The 16,967-nt window shown below is 49.3% G+C and overlaps 1 protein-coding gene across 3 annotated transcripts in view; it reads left to right on the plus strand.

Annotated features, from left to right (window-relative positions):
• The window catches only part of ROR1 (receptor tyrosine kinase like orphan receptor 1), a 176,354-nt gene that overhangs the window by 151,600 nt on the left and 7,787 nt on the right, over nt 1–16,967 (plus strand). For 2 of the 3 annotated variants that reach the window (XM_061353466.1, XM_061353467.1), the window contains 3 exons: nt 8,074–8,201; nt 9,659–9,976; nt 11,485–11,730. In XM_061353466.1, the coding sequence (XP_061209450.1) occupies nt 8,074–8,201; nt 9,659–9,976; nt 11,485–11,730 (692 nt within the window). The remainder of the gene's footprint in view (nt 1–8,073; nt 8,202–9,658; nt 9,977–11,484; nt 11,731–16,967) is intronic. The other variant, XM_061353468.1, reaches the window with a different exon arrangement.

Genomic DNA, 16,967 nt, shown 5'->3' on the forward strand with positions numbered 1-16,967 from the left:
CTGCCAGTTCATAACTATGAGCATATGATTTGCATTTCATCTTGAATAATGATGTAAGAAATCTGCCAGGAAAGATCCAAACCCTGTTCCCAGGGTTGTTTCCTAACCAGCTGCAGCTGCTGAGCAAGCGTGCAGGGATGCCCATTGCCTCTCCTTTGCCTATAGTAAGGAAGGGGTTGTTATAACGTGTTTAAGAGGGGAGAGGCTGACATCAGTTCACTTATTTGTTTAGATCAATATTTAGTCAATATTTAGCTCAAGCTCATGGCCACCATTATTGAGCTTTTCTGAGCAGCTTTTGCATCCCTGAAGTGACTCATTTTGGTAGAGATGCCATAAAGCCTTTGGAGGATGACAAACACACAGTAATTGCTTCAGAGCATCCTTGCCAAGGGATTAATTGGATGAGAGATGTATTTTCGGCAGCTCCCAAGGCTGTGGGTGCTGCTGTGCTGCCCAGATGAGGTTAGTAGAAAACACATGTCAGCTCTCACCAGTGATGTTTATGTCTCTGCACAAACCTGCCTCCTTTCAGCACCCAAATCCTCTAACGAGGAGTGACTGGGGAGGGGGGTGCAAGGAACCCTCACACACATCGGTTTGGGAAGTTGTGGGATCTGGGGGGTCAGGGAATTGTGCCTGTCCCAGTTTTAGCAGAGAATGGCCATAATGTGGCCTCAGCCCTGGCTCAGGGCACTCGGTGCCATCCCATCTGCTAAGCCTGCAAAACAGCATCCCAGATTCGCATTCATTTTGCTTTATCCATCTCTGGATCACTGGCATCATGGGGCTGAGAAGAAACCTGGAGAGGGGCTTTGGACAAGGGCCTGTAGGGACAGGCCAAGGGGAATGGCTTGAACCTGCCCGAGGGGAGACTGAGCTGAGCTCTTAGGCAGAAGCTCTTCCCTGTGAGGGTGCTGAGGCGCTGGCACAGGGTGCCCAGAGAAGCTGTGGCTGCCCCATCCCTGGCAGTGCTCAAGGCCAGGTTGGACACAGGGGCTTGGAGCAAGCTGCTCCAGTGGAAGGGGTCCCTGCCCATGGCAGGGGTTGGAGCTGGAGGAGCTTTAAGGTCCCTTCCAACCCAAACCATTCTAGCACTGGATGATAAAGCAAAACCCTCCATAACCCCAGCTGCAGAATTGTAGGTGCCTGACTCAATGTTGACCCCTGGCTGTGCTTGGGCACTTCCCTGTGCCAGGGTGATGGGAGCTGAGCTCTCTGCTCACACTTCTCTTGTCCCTCTGCAGACAGCAGCCATTTCTCCTTGGAACAGAAGGGCATAAAGCACTTGGCTGTCTGAAGGAGGCACCATTGGCTGTATTTTCCCATCAGTGCTCTGCTGCTGCCTATGAATTACTGAGATAAACAGCTCTGACTGGTTTAGTGCTATGGGAGAACTGTTGTTTTTAAAGGAAGACAAACTGCCTTTCACTGTGTAAGTGAAAGAAACGTCTGGACAGCCTTCACACAGAGCCAGAGCTCCTCCAGCTCCACTTGGGAGATCTCACAGATAATACACTGTTTATTTGCTTTTGCTCTTCAAACCAGTTAATCTTCATAAATGAGTCTGGCTTTGCATGCACACTGTAATCCCATGCTGGCTTTACCCAGGCATCGTCCTGTGTCACTAAGTGTTATGATGTCCTTTGCCATGCTGCTCTTATTAAACCCTCACTGACTCGATGGACACTCCCCTGTTGACACTGCTGTCACTTAGAGATTTGCTTTCCAAACTAATGGTAATCCAACTGACTGACCTAAGGGTAAGTGTGTATCCTGGCAGGCTGGCTTTGGAACAGCATCGGGAGGGAGAGCAGTGCTCCTGCCACTGCCCTTGGCACACTGAAAGCATTTGGGACTTTGTCTTGCCTTGACTTCTGCCTCTCAAGGTACCCAAATTAGTCCTGTATTTATCAGAGAATCCCAGCCTGGTTTGGGTGAAAGGGACCTTAAAGCTCCTCCAGCTCCAACCCCTGCCACGGGCAGGGACCCCTTCCACTGGAGCAGCTTGCTCCAAGCCCCTGTGTCCAACCTGGCCTTGAGCACTGCCAGGGATGGGGCAGCCACAGCTTCTCTGGGCACCCTGTGCCAGCGCCTCAGCACCCTCACAGGGAAGAGCTTCTGCCTAAGAGCTCAGCTCAGTCTCCCCTCGGGCAGGTTCAAGCCATTCCCCTTGGCCTGTCCCTACAGGCCCTTGTCCCAAGCCCCTCTCCAGGTTTCCTGCAGCCCCTTTAGGCACTGGAGCTGCTCTCAGGTCTCCCCTTCAGGAGCCTTCTCTTCTCCAGGCTGCCCCAGCCCAGCTCTCTCAGCCTGGCTCCAGAGCAGAGCTGCTCCAGCCCTCGCAGCATCTCCATGGCCTCCTCTGGATATAAACTGGAAATAATTCACGATTCTTTTCTGTTGGGTTCTCATTCAAACCCTTTTTAATGCAATGGAAAAAACAAGGGTAACACAAGAAAGAAATAAATCCATCCATGGGGTGTGGTGAAATGACCACACAATTACAGCAGCATTGAAATATGTACTTTTAATACATTGAATATTGTATAAATAAATACAGCATGATCTCATGAGGTTCAGATTTTGTATTAATTTATTAAATGCTTGTAAGTGAGCTCATGTGCAAGCCTGGTTATGGGGCTTTTGCTCATCCAGGTTCCTGGCCCTGTTTTTGACATTTGCAAGGAACATTGTTTAGATTCAGGCAGTTCCTGGTAATTTAGAAAACACTGGCAAAGAAGAGTCAGGATGTTGGGAGTGGACTTTGATGGAGAATCTTGCAGAAACAGTTCAGATGTAGAGAACACAGTGCAGGGATGTGTTTGGATGAGGTGGGTACCACACAGCTCCTCCAGGTTTAGTGTGAGCTGATAAGAAACAAGTTATAAACTGATCGTAGTTGCCTTTCCCCTGCTGCAAGCAAGTTCATGTGGTTTGCAACAGGATGTGCTGGGAGGCAAATCAACCTTTCCATTCACCAGAGCCATCAGGCCAGGAGCAGGTGACATAAAGAGATCTCTCCTCATATGCCCCATGCGTGTGGAGCTGGAAGCACTCTTTGGCTTTCATGTTTACCTCTTCAACATGCCAAAGTCAGGTGGGGTGAAAAAGAATATCCCAGACTGAAGAGAAAGGCCTTGCTGTGCAGTGAGGTTACACTCAGGAAGGCACTGGGAGGGTCTGGGTGAGAAGCAAAGGGAAGGAGGAGAAGCAGGAGCACACACCTGGGTTTAGGGCTGCTTTGTTACTGGGTTACCAGGGCAGTGTGTGACAAGCTGCTGGTGAGCCAGGGCTGACAGGTGGAAATGCTGCCAGCACAACCCACAAGCAAGGTAAAGGGGGGGAAATGACCCCCGGTGGTGACAGTGGATTCTGTGTCAGTTGTTTGCAGTCTTGCGTGTGTGCTGTGGCTTGGTGCCTCCTGGCTCTGTGTAGGTGACTCTTGTTGAGACCTTTGCCATCTTAAACGGCATGGGAAGGACAGGGTCCTTGTGCTCACCCAGGCACTTACTCATGTTCAGATGTGTCTGGGGAGACGTGAAGCACCTAAGCACAGGGCTGATCTTTCTGTGCCACCTCTATAATCCATAGAAAGAAAGATGCTGCTCAAGTTTGGGCTGTGTGAAGGCCCAGTACGTCCCATGTTGATGCAGGCTCTAGTTTAGGCCAGATGAAATGAGTGAATTGGTGTGGACACCCTTCAAAGCTCTTACTCAGTCTTCTGTAAACTTTGTGCAATCAGATGCTTAAAGACACCTGAGTTTAGTGTAAATTTACTCCATGGTGTTCATACTACATGAAGCCAGAAGTATTGTCGCAGGGGAACTGCAGCGGGATCTGAAAGCAGTGGGCAAGCTCCAAGATAAACATCAAGGCTAGAAATATTTCAAGACCTAAACAGAAAACAGAGTGGAAACTGCATCTGAAAAGAAATGATCTCGAAACACCACGGTGCTGTGTCACCTGTCGGTCATTCAGCCCCAGCACTCGCCTTTTCCTCGTGTAGCATTCGCTGAACAGTCACACGGGGTTTGTGGGTGGGAGAAGGACTCGGTCCAGTGGCAGCACCCACACCCCAAAACCTGTGCAGTGAAGTTGGGGTTAAACAGTGACACTCCTGCAAGCTGGCATCATAGGATCATAGAATCCCAGCCTGGTTTGTGTTGGAAGGGACCTTAAAGCTCCTCCAGCTCCAACCCCTGCCACGGGCAGGGACCCCTTCCACTGGAGCAGCTTGCTCCAAGCCCCTGTGTCCAACCTGGCCTTGAGCACTGCCAGGGATGGGGCAGCCACAGCTTCTCTGGGCACCCTGTGCCAGCGCCTCAGCACCCTCACAGGGAAGAGCTTCTGCCTAAGAGCTCAGCTCAGTCTCCCCTCGGGCAGGTTCAAGCCATTCCCCTTGGCCTGTCCCTACAGGCCCTTGTCCCAAGCCCCTCTCCGGGTTTCTTGTGGCACCTTTACATTTTCACTTGGTGGCTGCTCTCCTCTGTAGCTCTACATGGATTTTGCACAAGTGATCAGGCCCATTCCCAGTCAGCAGTGCCTGTGGGCTTGATTGACTTCTATTTCATTAGGTCTTAAGCTTATCTGTAAATTTTAACACATTAGTTGCTGAATCAGGCTTGATGTATGTCCTGTTTTGACCTTTTGCTGTGGGTAGATTAGGATCAGGACCATGAAGCAGATACACATTTGAGCACTGATGCTGTGATTTCCTTACAGGAGCATGTGAGGTATGCAAAATGTGAACTATGTGAAAGGAATTGTTGATCTCTGCCTTGATCCCGAGAAACTGATATCTGTGTTTTAAAGCCAGGGTACTGAAGTGGCTGCCAGTTGGCAGCTGGAGGTGGGAAATGTGTTTATGCCATGTAGGAGCTCCGTGTGCTGCTGTGGGCTCCGTGTCAGGCCACGATGCAGGGTTTGGATGAATGTCTGATGAGTAGAGGGTGTTCAGGTTCAAGGCATTCCCCTTGTCCTGTCCCTGCAGGCCCTTGTCTAAAACCCCTCTCCAGGTTTCTTGTAGCCCCTTAAGCCACTGGGAGACTGTTACGAGGTCTCCCCAGAAGCTCATCCCACCATGAAGAGATGCAGAGGCAAGAGGGGATTTCGTATGACCCTGGTTGTTTGATGGAGGGTGATATGAAAACAGAGCCAGGGAGTGAGATGTGACCACTTGTTCATTGATGAGCCTGTCCCAGTAACTTCACACAATAACATGTCACCAGCCTATGATCAGGACTCCTATTGTGGGAGCTGCTATTTTGAGCTCCTGATAGCTGTTGGAAGCAATAGATGAACGTCACAACCCAGTGCTCCCCTTCTTTATCACCATGTCCTGATCTCAGAGCTCTTTCTGTCTTACTCTGATGCTGCTGTTCCTTTCATTTCATTTATGCTGCTGCCCCATTCTGGAGCTGGTTTCCAAAACAATTCCAAGTAGGGCCTGCTCCAGTGGAACCGCTCATCTCATGTTTCACCTCTGTGAATTCCAGACTGGCACGCAGCCCTAGGGACAGGGGTCTCCTCTTTAATCCTCACTTTCAAGATTATCTCCAAAATCCCGCTCCTTGGGACACTTCCATCCTGGGAAACTGATGTCCCTGCTCACTTTGCCATGTGCAGCTATTGGGGTTAAATCTTTAGTTGAAAGGTGAGCTTCAGAGTGAGCTTTGCTTTGGTGATGCATTCATCGTGTTCCTCCTGGTTTTGTCTTCTCTGGTTGCGTGCTTAAACTGCAGTGCTTGATCACCTTCAAGAGCAGTTGCTGTTGGCTGTAGTCCAGTGGTTAAATTCTATGCTAAGGTATGGTAAATACTAAATGAATAATAAATTTCATCCTATTGGGTATTTATTGATGAGAAGATAGAGAATTGACCTCCAGAGCCTGCAGTAGCTATCGTGGGGTTTTGGCTCAGGTTTCAGGTGTTTTGTCTTCTCTTCAAGAACCAACAGAGTAAAACTGCTCTCACCAGAGCTGACTCCATGCAGAAACACACGGATGTGGTTGTGTCTCTGTTTTGTATCTTTGTTGGCTGAATACTCTCTGTTATCTGAGGCATCTCAGCCTGCCATTGCTGTAGTTAATGAAGAGTTTCACTGGCAGTTCAAAGGTTGCACTTCTGCAATCCGGTTTTTACGTACTTGGGAACATCTTGGGACCATCATCCAATGAAGCCTGGACCCCTTCCCGCTGATTTCTCAACTGATGGGAGATGTCTGGGGAAGGAGGTTTCCATCTCCACCATCCCTCCTTCCCACCCCGCTGTTTTCACAGCCGTAAATTGCTGCTGTTAATTCATGGAGTCTGGCTTCTCTCCCTGTGGAAAACCGTGCTACATGAATCCGGGGACAGTGCTCTGGAGTGGGGAGCTCAGGAGTGCTGGGAGGTGCTTGGGGTGTCCTGGAAGGCAATCCTAGCACTTCTTCCCACTAATCCCATTAGCTCTCCCCGGCTGCTGTGCTGGCGAGCCTGGCTGCTGGCTGGCTGCTGGCTGGCTGCTTCCTCTAAGCCATGCACACAATGAATGGGGGACTTCAAAGAGGTTAAATGCAATTTGCATTTCCAAGCTCTCACAGCCAAGGTCTTCAGGAGGGGATGAAAGTGTCTTTTGTTAAACTTAATGGTAGAGTTGATTAAAATAGCTCTGATTTTTCCCTGTTAAGGCATAGTCTGATTGCACTGTGCAGCATCTGGGGGAGGATGAGCTTTGCTAAAAGAAGAGCACACAAAGGAAGTAACCTGTTGCCTTGCCAGCTGTGGGGATATTCCAGTATCATTCTTCCCAGTTTGAGAGCTGGGTAGTAGCTGTCTCAGGTGGGGACCAGCATCACTAACAAAGGAATTATCAGCAGCTTTTCATTACGCATCTCTCTTTCCCAAGGTGTCTCTTTCCAGAAAATGAGTCCCAAATATTTCCAATTGGATTCTCAAAGCAAAAGGGCTGAATCGCACATGTTTCAGTGATCATGTGTGCAGACCCCTCCTCAAAACATCCATAGAGCTATCTGTTGTGTGCCAGCACTTAACTGTTGACTATCTGTTCCAAATGGGCAGTGACTGCTCTGGTCTTCAGAGGTTTAGTAATTTCCTTTCTTTGCTTTGTTTGAAGAATATTGGCAAATAATTTCACATCTGGATTTATGTATTAAATGTCTCCTACATTGCATAAAACAAAGCACCTAATGAAAGAAATCTGTCCCTTTAACTCCTGTCTTAGCTTGGGTTCTGTTTTAGCCATAACTGTTACCACACTCAGGGAAGATTGTAGAAACATTTCCTATTTCAAGGGTATCAGTGCTGGGAGCGGTGTGGTTTCTTATATACACTTGGAGTTCTGTCCCTTGCTAGCCTGACTCTTCCTGCTGGGTTTATCAATATCAAGTACAAGTTTGGTTCAAAGGCAGACAACAGCACATTGGCTGCTTTAAGTAAATAGAAATCTTTATTTTTCAGGCAGTTTGTGTTTTCCCTGGATATAAGCAACCTGCTCTAGTGGAAGGTGTCCATACCTGAGGCAGGGGGCTGGAACTGGATGAGCTTTAAGCTCGCTTCCAACCCAAATCATTCCAGGATTCTATGATTCCTGGATAGAGGCTTCCCTCTCATGTGAAAAGCAGTCACTTCATACAACATATTCTGGCTAACCTGAAATGCCATTAACTGTTTTTACCATACAGCTGATGGCTTTTTATATTCAAGATCTTACTGAATGTAAATGTATTATCCCTATGTTCGCTTTGGGCTCATTTGTGGGATACTAAAAACTACCTGCAGCAGTGTGGGAACCCTTGAGGGTTCAAACCATCCAGGGCACAAAGCCCATGCTGTGCCTGCTGCACTACCTAAAGACCATATAATCCCTTATCACAGGCTCTCACTGGAGGGGCAGGCAGCATGGGGGCTCCCACACTGGGGAGCATCACCCAGAACGAATCGCAGAGCGCAGCACAAACACAGAGAGCCCCTCACATTAGCCCCTCATAATGCAAGTGCCAGCTCCCTGGAGTGCCATTTTGTTGCCAAATCACATGTGCAGTGTTTCACCCCTTTGTGTTTATGATTGGTTTCAGGGATGAGTATGAAGAGGACGGGTTCTGCCAGCCCTACAGGGGGATCGCCTGCGCGCGCTTCATTGGAAACCGAACCATTTACATGGAGTCTTTGCATATGCAAGGGGAGATAGAAAATCAGATTACAGGTGGGTAAAAACTGTGCTTGCTGCTTCTCCACAAAGCTGCCTTTTCCCAGACAGCTCCTCACATTTATCAACTGCAGTACTGCTTGTTTGCTCTTTATCTCCTCTTGCCATGAGCCCACCACAAAGCTCACCAGGAGTCCTGCATTGTGCAGTGGCAGTGGCAGGAGTCATCTGAAGAGTGACAGTCTGAGCAGCCTTCATGGCTCTGGTCATCCAGCTCTCCCAAAAGAAACTAGAAACAGATTTTCCCAGGGGAAGGGACTGTGTATTTACAGCTCTTGGGGGTCTCACAGCCAGGCTACCTGTGCTGCTCTTACCCAAGCAGGTTTTAAAAGCTAAAGGAGACCAGACTTGCTGGGTATTTACCTGGTTGAGATCATTTAGGTGCTGGAAGGGGCTGTAGAAATAATCCTGCAGGTAGTGGTTTTCCTTCAGATGTAGGAAAGAACCCGTTTTTGTTTATTTTGTGGGAGATGCTGTGCTGATGAGGGTGCTGAAATCAAACTGAGGCCTCACAGATAACATGCTACTTCTGTATTTGTAATATAAACTAACCTTGGCCAATCCTAGCCACAGCAGTCATCTCCTCTATATTCAGGTCTTTCCTTGGTGTCAAAATATTCCAAATTTCTCTTCCCCTCCATTGTGTTCTTCCTTTGTCTTCAAACACTGACAGCATTGCAAGAAAGACTTTTGCATCACTCACAGGAAAGGCTAATAGTTTCTGTACAGCCAGAAGTCCCTAATACTACACCATTTTGTATGAGAAGTCATTTGGGATAGTAAGAGAAGGACTTTTCACTGTGGCCTGTAGGGACAGGCCAAGGGGAATGGCTTGAACCTGCCCGAGGGGAGACTGAGCTGAGCTCTTAGGCAGAAGCTCTTCCCTGTGAGGGTGCTGAGGCGCTGGCACAGGGTGCCCAGAGAAGCTGTGGCTGCCCCATCCCTGGCAGTGCTCAAGGCCAGGTTGGACACAGGGGCTTGGAGCAAGCTGCTCCAGTGGAAGGGGTTGGAACTGGATGAGCTTTAAGGTCCCTTCCAACCCAAACCAGTCTGGGATTCCATGATATTCCATTGAAGGTACTGATACTGTCATCCTGCAACCTGCAGGAATTTTATTTTTACCTGTTGGGCAAAAGGCATCCAAATATTCTATGACTTTGCAAACCAATATAAATTCTTTTTGGGGAAAAAAGAGGATAATTAGGTTTGGGGTTTGGTAACTAGCTCAACATTAATCCTATGTTGAAAAGCAGATGTATTTTCTCCGTCAGTGAAATCAGCATCGTTAATAACTTCTAATGTAATCAGTGCTGGGTATTTCTGCAAGGCCTGTTCATCACCTGACCATCTGAAAATCATGGCTGCAATGGGAAGTGAGGGTTATCCTGGGAAGGCAAAAGCACAGGAATATAATTCCCTCCGGATTAAGTCCAATCCTTTTGTGTATTTCCCAGCTGCCTTCACCATGATTGGCACCTCCAGCCATTTGTCGGATAAATGCTCCCAGTTTGCCATCCCCTCGCTGTGCCATTACGCCTTTCCCTACTGTGATGAGACCTCCTCAGCTCCCAAGCCCCGAGACCTGTGCCGGGATGAATGTGAAATTCTGGAGAATGTCCTGTGTCAGACTGAGTATATATTTGCAAGGTCTAATCCCATGATTCTGATGAGATTAAAGCTGCCCAACTGCGAAGATCTTCCGCAGCCAGATAGCCCTGAAGCTGTCAATTGTATCCGGATTGGGATTCCAATGGCAGATCCCATCAATAAAAGTAAGTGTAAAACTGCTTGTTTCTCCATGTGTAAAATACCACTGTGAAAAGGTTGGCTGTAAGGGCTTGTGCATCCCAGTTGGAGCTGGAGCTGGGGTTTGAAAGCTCACAGACACCGTGCTCTCAGAGCACCTCATTCCCACACTCCTCCCCAAAGTGCCCCAAATTTGGTAGAAATACTTCTTAATCTTCTAACTTAGCTGCCTATGGGCTCACATTTAGATGCTCTTTGTTGGTTTCAGGTCTTTTCTACTTAATATAAAGCAGGAAACATTTGAATACTGAGGAGCATCAGTAGTTCAGCCTCCCTGTCCTCCCACAGCAGCCCAATGTGCTCCACCAAGGCCAGGGGTGCAGCACAGGGGTGCTGTCAGGAGGAACATTCACAGGGGCCAGGTCTGTGGCTGTCCCTAATACAGCCTGATTTTAGGCATTGGCTGAGCTCCCTCTTTGATCAGGCTGGGCTGCAGCCTGTTCACAGCCCTTATACATCTGAGTAGTCAAATATAAAATGTGGCTCCCACAAATTCTCCACCTTCATATGAAAATAATGGCTGCAATTCAGGTTCCCACTGTAGTTTTTACTTCCTTTGTGTATCTTATATTAAAAACGCTTGGCATAAGCTGTTTTCATTACAGAAGCATAAGCTTTAAATCCTCCCAGGAATGTGAATGCAAAGCAGGCTCTGCTTTACAGCCGCAGCAAATTGGGAGCCCGTGCTCCCAAACCTGGGTTTCCCGGCCCTGGGCCAGCAGCAGTGTGCTGGGGCTGGGGGTTGCCAGCAGCTCATCACCCTCAAGTGCTGCAGGGTCTGCCTTGCCACTGCCACCACCAGCCATGGCTTTGGGTTATTATCCAGTGTGTGTTTGAGCCCAGAATCCCCCTGTGTGCTGGGCTGCACCCCCAGAGCATGAGCAGCAGCTCAGGGAGGGGATCCTGCCCCTCTGCTGTGCTCTGGGGAGACCCCCCCTGCAGCCCTGATCCAGCTCTGGGGCAGCAGCACAAGAGGGACGTGGAGCTGTTGGAGCGAGTGCAGAGGAGGCCATGGAGATGCTGCGAGGGCTGGAGCAGCTCTGCTCTGGAGCCAGGCTGAGAGAGCTGGGCTGGGGCAGCCTGGAGAAGAGAAGGCTCCTGAAGGGGAGACCTGAGAGCAGCTCCAGTGCCTAAAGGGGCTGCAGGAAAGCTGGAGAGGGGCTTGGGACAAGGGCCTGTAGGGACAGGCCAAGGGGAATGGCTTGAACCTGCCCGAGGGGAGACTGAGCTGAGCTCTTAGGCAGAAGCTCTTCCCTGTGAGGGTGCTGAGGCGCTGGCACAGGGTGCCCAGAGAAGCTGTGGCTGCCCCATCCCTGGCAGTGCTCAAGGCCAGGTTGGACACAGGGGCTTGGAGCAAGCTGCTCCAGTGGAAGGGGTCCCTGCCCATGGCAGGGGTTGGAACTGGGTGAGCTTTAAGGTTCCTTCCAACACAAACCACTCCCTTATTCTGTGGTTATGATTTATTGTTTTCCAGATCACAAGTGCTACAACAGCACGGGAGTCGATTACCGGGGCACGGTGAGCGTGACCCGGTCGGGGCGGCAGTGCCAGCCGTGGAACTCGCAGTACCCCCACACTCACACCTTCACTGCCATCAGGTACCCTGAGCTCAACGGGGGCCACTCCTACTGCCGCAACCCAGGGAACCAGAAGGACGCCCCGTGGTGCTTCACCTTAGATGAGAACTTTAAGTCTGAGCTTTGTGACGTCCCGGCTTGTGGTAATTACTGACCTTTTCTGTGTTACGATTTGGAGCAAAAAGGGGAACTTCTTTGTCACATCCTATTCTGCAAATCAGGGGCTCAGGGCAGCTGTGCTCGGTGTCTTTCTTGAATCCCTGAGAAGAGAGCTGTAAGAAAGGCTAACTCCAGTGATTGTAGCTAAAGCCATAGCAATAGTAATATTTTACTAGGGAAAACTCTAGAAGGTGGTGAAGCAGCAGCGTGCTGCCAGCTCGAGCGTCCCAGGCTTTCCAGGTTGCCATTATGACCAGTGCAACTCCTTACTCCAAATTAAATCATAGAAGCATAGAATTGTTTCAGTTGGAAAAGCCCTTTAAGCTCACCCAGTCCAACCATTCCCCAGCACTGCCAAGGCCACCACTGACCCATGGCACTGAGGCCTCATCTCCACAGTGTGTGAACAGTTGCAGGGGTGAACAGGCCCTGGGCAGCCTGTTCCAATGCCTGAGCACCCTCTGGGGCAGGAATTGTTCCTCAGCTCCATCTAACCCTGCCCTGGTGCAGCTTGAGGCCGGTTCCTCTTGTCCCATCCCTTATTCCTTGGGAGCAGAGCCCAGCCCCTCCTGGCTCCATCCTCCTGTCAGGCAGTTGGAGGCAGCCATCAGGTCCCCCCTGAGCCTTCTCTTCTCCACACTGAACCCCCCAAGTCCCTCAGCCCTTCCCCATCACACTTGTGCCCCAGGCCCTGCTCCAGCTCCGCTGCCCTTCTCTGGCCCTGCTCTAGCACTTCAGTGTCTCTCTTGCAGTGAGGGGCCCAGCACTGAAGAAGGGGTTTGAGATGCACATGATACAGCCCAGACTGTCTGCCTTTCCCCTGATCGACTCTTTCAGTAAGAAGATAATTTAGATCCCATTTTGGCATCGATTCCCATCTTTCCATTAATTGAAAAAGACTTTGGAGCAGGCTCAGAACATGCCTCACAGCAGGAATGTTCATAACCATAACCAGAAATAATTTAATTTGGGTCTGGCTATGGAACAGGAACATCACAAGGTATCTCCTTTCCAAGGGGAAAAAAGGTAACGTTACTGTGACAGCTTGGAGGCAGCAGAAAATTCTGTGTGAACCCTTGTACCATGAATTTCGAGAGCATTTCTGGGTGCATTTCTGGCATGTCTGTCCCAAGAGTTGTATTTTTGCCTTGGCATGCCGTCAATATTGTTATTTCTAAGTGCAAATAAAACAATTAGGCACCATTTGTTCTAGTCTTCCATCCACTTCCCCCTGGTCACAGAAAAGCAGAATGAAATGAGAGCTGAATCACCATTTCTGATCGTTTTGCAAAGCCAAAATGCAGCCAGGGTGGTGCTGTAAATACAAACTTAAAAGGAGGATCTGGCAAGAGCATCTCTGTTAAACAGAGCCTGAGCTCTGTTAAGTGAGGTTTGCATTTATTAAAATGGTTCTTAATAAACCAAGCAAAATGGAGAACATTTTATAACCACTTTGTGGGTCAGCACCAACAGTGCAGCTTCTGTGAGCTGATTCTGCCTGCTCGTGGCTTGGATGGGTGTGCTCTCCTGGCTGGGTGGATGAGCCCAAAGAGCGGTGGTGGATGGTGTTCAATCCAGTTGGTGCCTGGTCACCCGTGGTGTTCCCCAGGGCTCAGCACTGGCACCGGTTCTGTTTAATATCCATATCAATGGTGTGGACAAGGGGTTCAAAGGCACCCTCAGCACGTTTGCAGATGACACCAAGTTGGCTGAGAGTGTGGATCTGCTGGAGGTAGGAAGGCTCTGCAGAGGGATCTGGATGGGCTGGATCAGTGGGCCAAGGGCAGTTGTAGTTGTTAGAGGTTCAAAAAGGCTCGGTGCTGGGCCCTGCATTTGAGCCACAGCAGCCCCATGGAATGGTCCAGGCTTGGGGAAGAGTGGAAACTGCTCATGGAAAAGGACCTGGGGATGTTGGTCAACAGTGGCTGAACATGAGCAGGTTGTGCCCAGGTGGCCAAGGCCAACAGCACCCTGGCCTGGATCAGCACCAGTGCAGCAGCAGGGCCGGGGCAGGGATTGTGCTGGGCACTGGTGAGGCTGCACCTTGGATCCTGTGTTCAGCTCTGGGCCCCTCACTACAAGAGACACATTGAGGGGCTGGAGCAGAGCCAGAGAAGAAGAAATTTCTCTGTCTTGAGGGCTGTCAAGTTTTGGAACAGGCTGCCCAGGGAAGTGGGATTCACCCTCCTGGAGGTATTCAAAAGACATGTAGATGTGGCACTGGGGGACATGGTTTAGTGGATCGACAGCAGTGCTGGGTTAACGGTGGGACTTGATGGTCTTAAAGGTCTTTTCCAACCTAAACAATTCCATGATTCTTTATGCAGTTTTGAGAGTCCTGTGTCTCTTGCTTTGATTTCAGTACATCCAACTTCAGATCTCTCTCGTTAATTAGATGCAGTGCTAGACTGACTACACAAGAGCAGTTCAATCTGTATAAACTGTTCCAAAGATCTTTTTCAGCCCTTTACTACAAAAATCTGGAGCTAAGCAGCAGCTGGCAGGACTCCCCTTGGCTTATTCCCAGCTCTTGGCTCTCCACGGCAGGAGCTGCAGACTGGGCTGGGCTGGGTGAGGAGACATGGCTCAGCCGCAGGGGGTTTGGGCAAGCTCAGGGGTCTCTCTCTCCACCACCAGCGATGCTGTTGAGCCGTACTCCTCTGCAGTGTCACCGTACAGCCTTTCAGCCGTGTGCTTTTGGTGTTTTCCACAACCTCTGGATAATTGGATCATTTAGAGCTGATGGAAGGGGGCTCTTTGCCAGGCCCCCTTAGATGGGCTCCAAGATCGCAGGACTGGCTCAGTCGTTTGATCTGAAGTAGCTGAAAGCAGGCCACTTTTGGCTCTGTTGCAAAAAGTCTCTGATTTGACTGTTTTGCTAGATAATAAATGAGATAGGCTGGCTGGCTTGAAGCATTTCTGACAAGGGTTTTAATCACCTCTCACCACTGCCTTAAATGGTACTCACTGTACAGCTGGCTTAGTGGCATTATTCTAAATGCAGACAAATAGAGCTGTATCAGGTGAGTCGGAATTGAATTGTTAAAGGCTAATCTGCATATTCAATCCAAAACACCATGTGGGACTTTGCATTCTGCTGGCTTTGCACTGCCTGAAAGAGCCATTGCAGGCACATTTTAATGAGGATCGTGCATTCTACCTCACCAGGACATGCCGCGGTGGGAAATGGATTTAATTAGGGTGGCTCCCAAGAAACCTATTAACCTAATGAGGCTTCACAGTGAGGGCTGCTGCTTAGTAAGAATAATCATTCCCTTTGAGTGGAATAGCTCAGGTGATGAACTAGTGCCCAGGTCTCCGTCTGCCTCATGCTGATGCTTTCTTCTTTCTTCAACTGTATCTTTCAGATGTCTCAGAAGCTGCAATAGGTTTGTTTCATCGAAGTTTGAATATAGACAGATGTGAAACACGGAGTAATTCGAGCATGAGGCTTAGCAAAGACAAACATAAGGTTTTGAAGGAGAGGGGACAGGCACTGATTGTGTGTCCATGCTGGAGAGCAGCAGCCCAGCAAGGAGACCCACAGTGGGTCTATGCTGTAGAGCTGGACGTTCACTGAAGGCAGGGTGAGAGCACACACTGCTGGGCACAGGGAGGCTGTGATGGGGATGCTGCTTTAGTCCTCTCGTGTTTCCCAGAGGCCATAGAGGTATTTGGAGTACCTCTCCTCTCAATTGAAAACCAGATGGCACAACTTAATCTAAACAGAATGGTCAGAAAGGAGCGTGGGGGAGCGGGACAGCGTGAGCCTGTAAGAGGAGAGGGGTTATGCAAAGTGACATCCAGAACCATTTGAACTTTGCCTCTGTCACAATTTGAGTCAAGCCCAAGCTTCAGATCAAGTTCATGTTTAATTAAGTGCATAAAAGAGAGCTGTGTGGGCCGCTAAGCGCTTCCACAAATCCAGCCTGGAAAACACAGACAAACAAACTGAAATGACCTGGGAGGAATAATAAAACTTTCCCTGTTGTGCCAGAATCCACTGAGCCTGATGCAGCCGCAGACATTCCCCACCTCCCTCGGAAACAGCCAGCCTGCAGCCACCAGTGCTGCAGCTCAACGGGATCCTCAGGGTTCCCGGGGTGCCCTATAGTTAGTGTGTTAATCTGTGTGTAATTATACCCTGCACTCAGTGAATGCTGCTGGGAAATGCCAGAGCAGAGCAGGCTGCAGCGTCCCCGTGCTCAGGGGAAGGTATGTCCTTGTCAACGGAAGTGGGTGCTGCGTCAACACAGGAGCTGCTTCCCAAAGGCTCCCCCTCCTCTCCCACTGCACCTTCCCTCTAGCAATGTGCCCTGTGAAACCAGAGCCATGGAGGGAGGTGGGTGCCTGATGTCCCAGCTATGCTGGGCAGTGGGAGAAGAGGGTTTCATCTTTCTCTAAGGCATCACTCCGTAGCTGTGAGAGGAGCTGTGTGTGCAGGGAGCAAACATCGCAGCTAGCATTCACACTGTGTTACATAAACCACCTGCCCAGCCTCTTCTGGATCCTTCTTTTTCATCCATGCTCTGGCTTTCCTTTCAACTGTCATTGCTGGGTCCTTTGTGCCAGCATTTGCCACCCTGCTCGGATTCCACACTGCTAATATGTAGTTGGTAGAGGGGTGGGTTTTCCCATTAGCCCAGTAATCCTATTAAGACCAAGTCCTCAGGATGTAAGATTTTACGATTATGCTACAGCTTTTGTCTGTGTTCAGGCTTTCTGAACCCCTTTCCTGACTTCCTGGGATAAAAACCAGGGCTGCTCTCTATTTCTTGCCATTTCCATGCATTCTGCCCTGTTTCCCAGGTGTTCTCCTTTTCTTCTGCTCTAGAATCCCTGATTATCCTGCTCCTGTACCTGAAACTAACAAGAAAATAGGTTTTAAGTTGCGTATTTGTTCAGTGCTCTGGGTGGCCACACAAATGCTTTGGCCAATGTTAAGAGATGTTGAGAAAACGGAAACTGGTAATAAACAGGGAAATAAAACTATCCTTTTCAACAGCTCCCCACATTTTGGTTGGATTAAGGAAACTGGCACCAAACCCTCATATACATATTAAAATAAGGAGTCCATAATCCCACCAGAGCCTTTCTTCCATGAGTAATTATAGAAACTCTGTTTTCTGTGGATGTGTATTAGACCATTACTTCATTTCACAAGCAGGAGCCACCTCACAGTATTCAGTTATTCCATAACCATAAGGAGGTTTGAACTGAC

This window comes from Neopsephotus bourkii, unplaced genomic scaffold (assembly GCF_033783945.1).
Source record: "Neopsephotus bourkii isolate Nb327-2 ecotype Australia unplaced genomic scaffold, CSIRO-AGI_Nbou_v1 NB_673, whole genome shotgun sequence".
NCBI lineage: Eukaryota > Metazoa > Chordata > Aves > Psittaciformes > Psittacidae > Neopsephotus > Neopsephotus bourkii.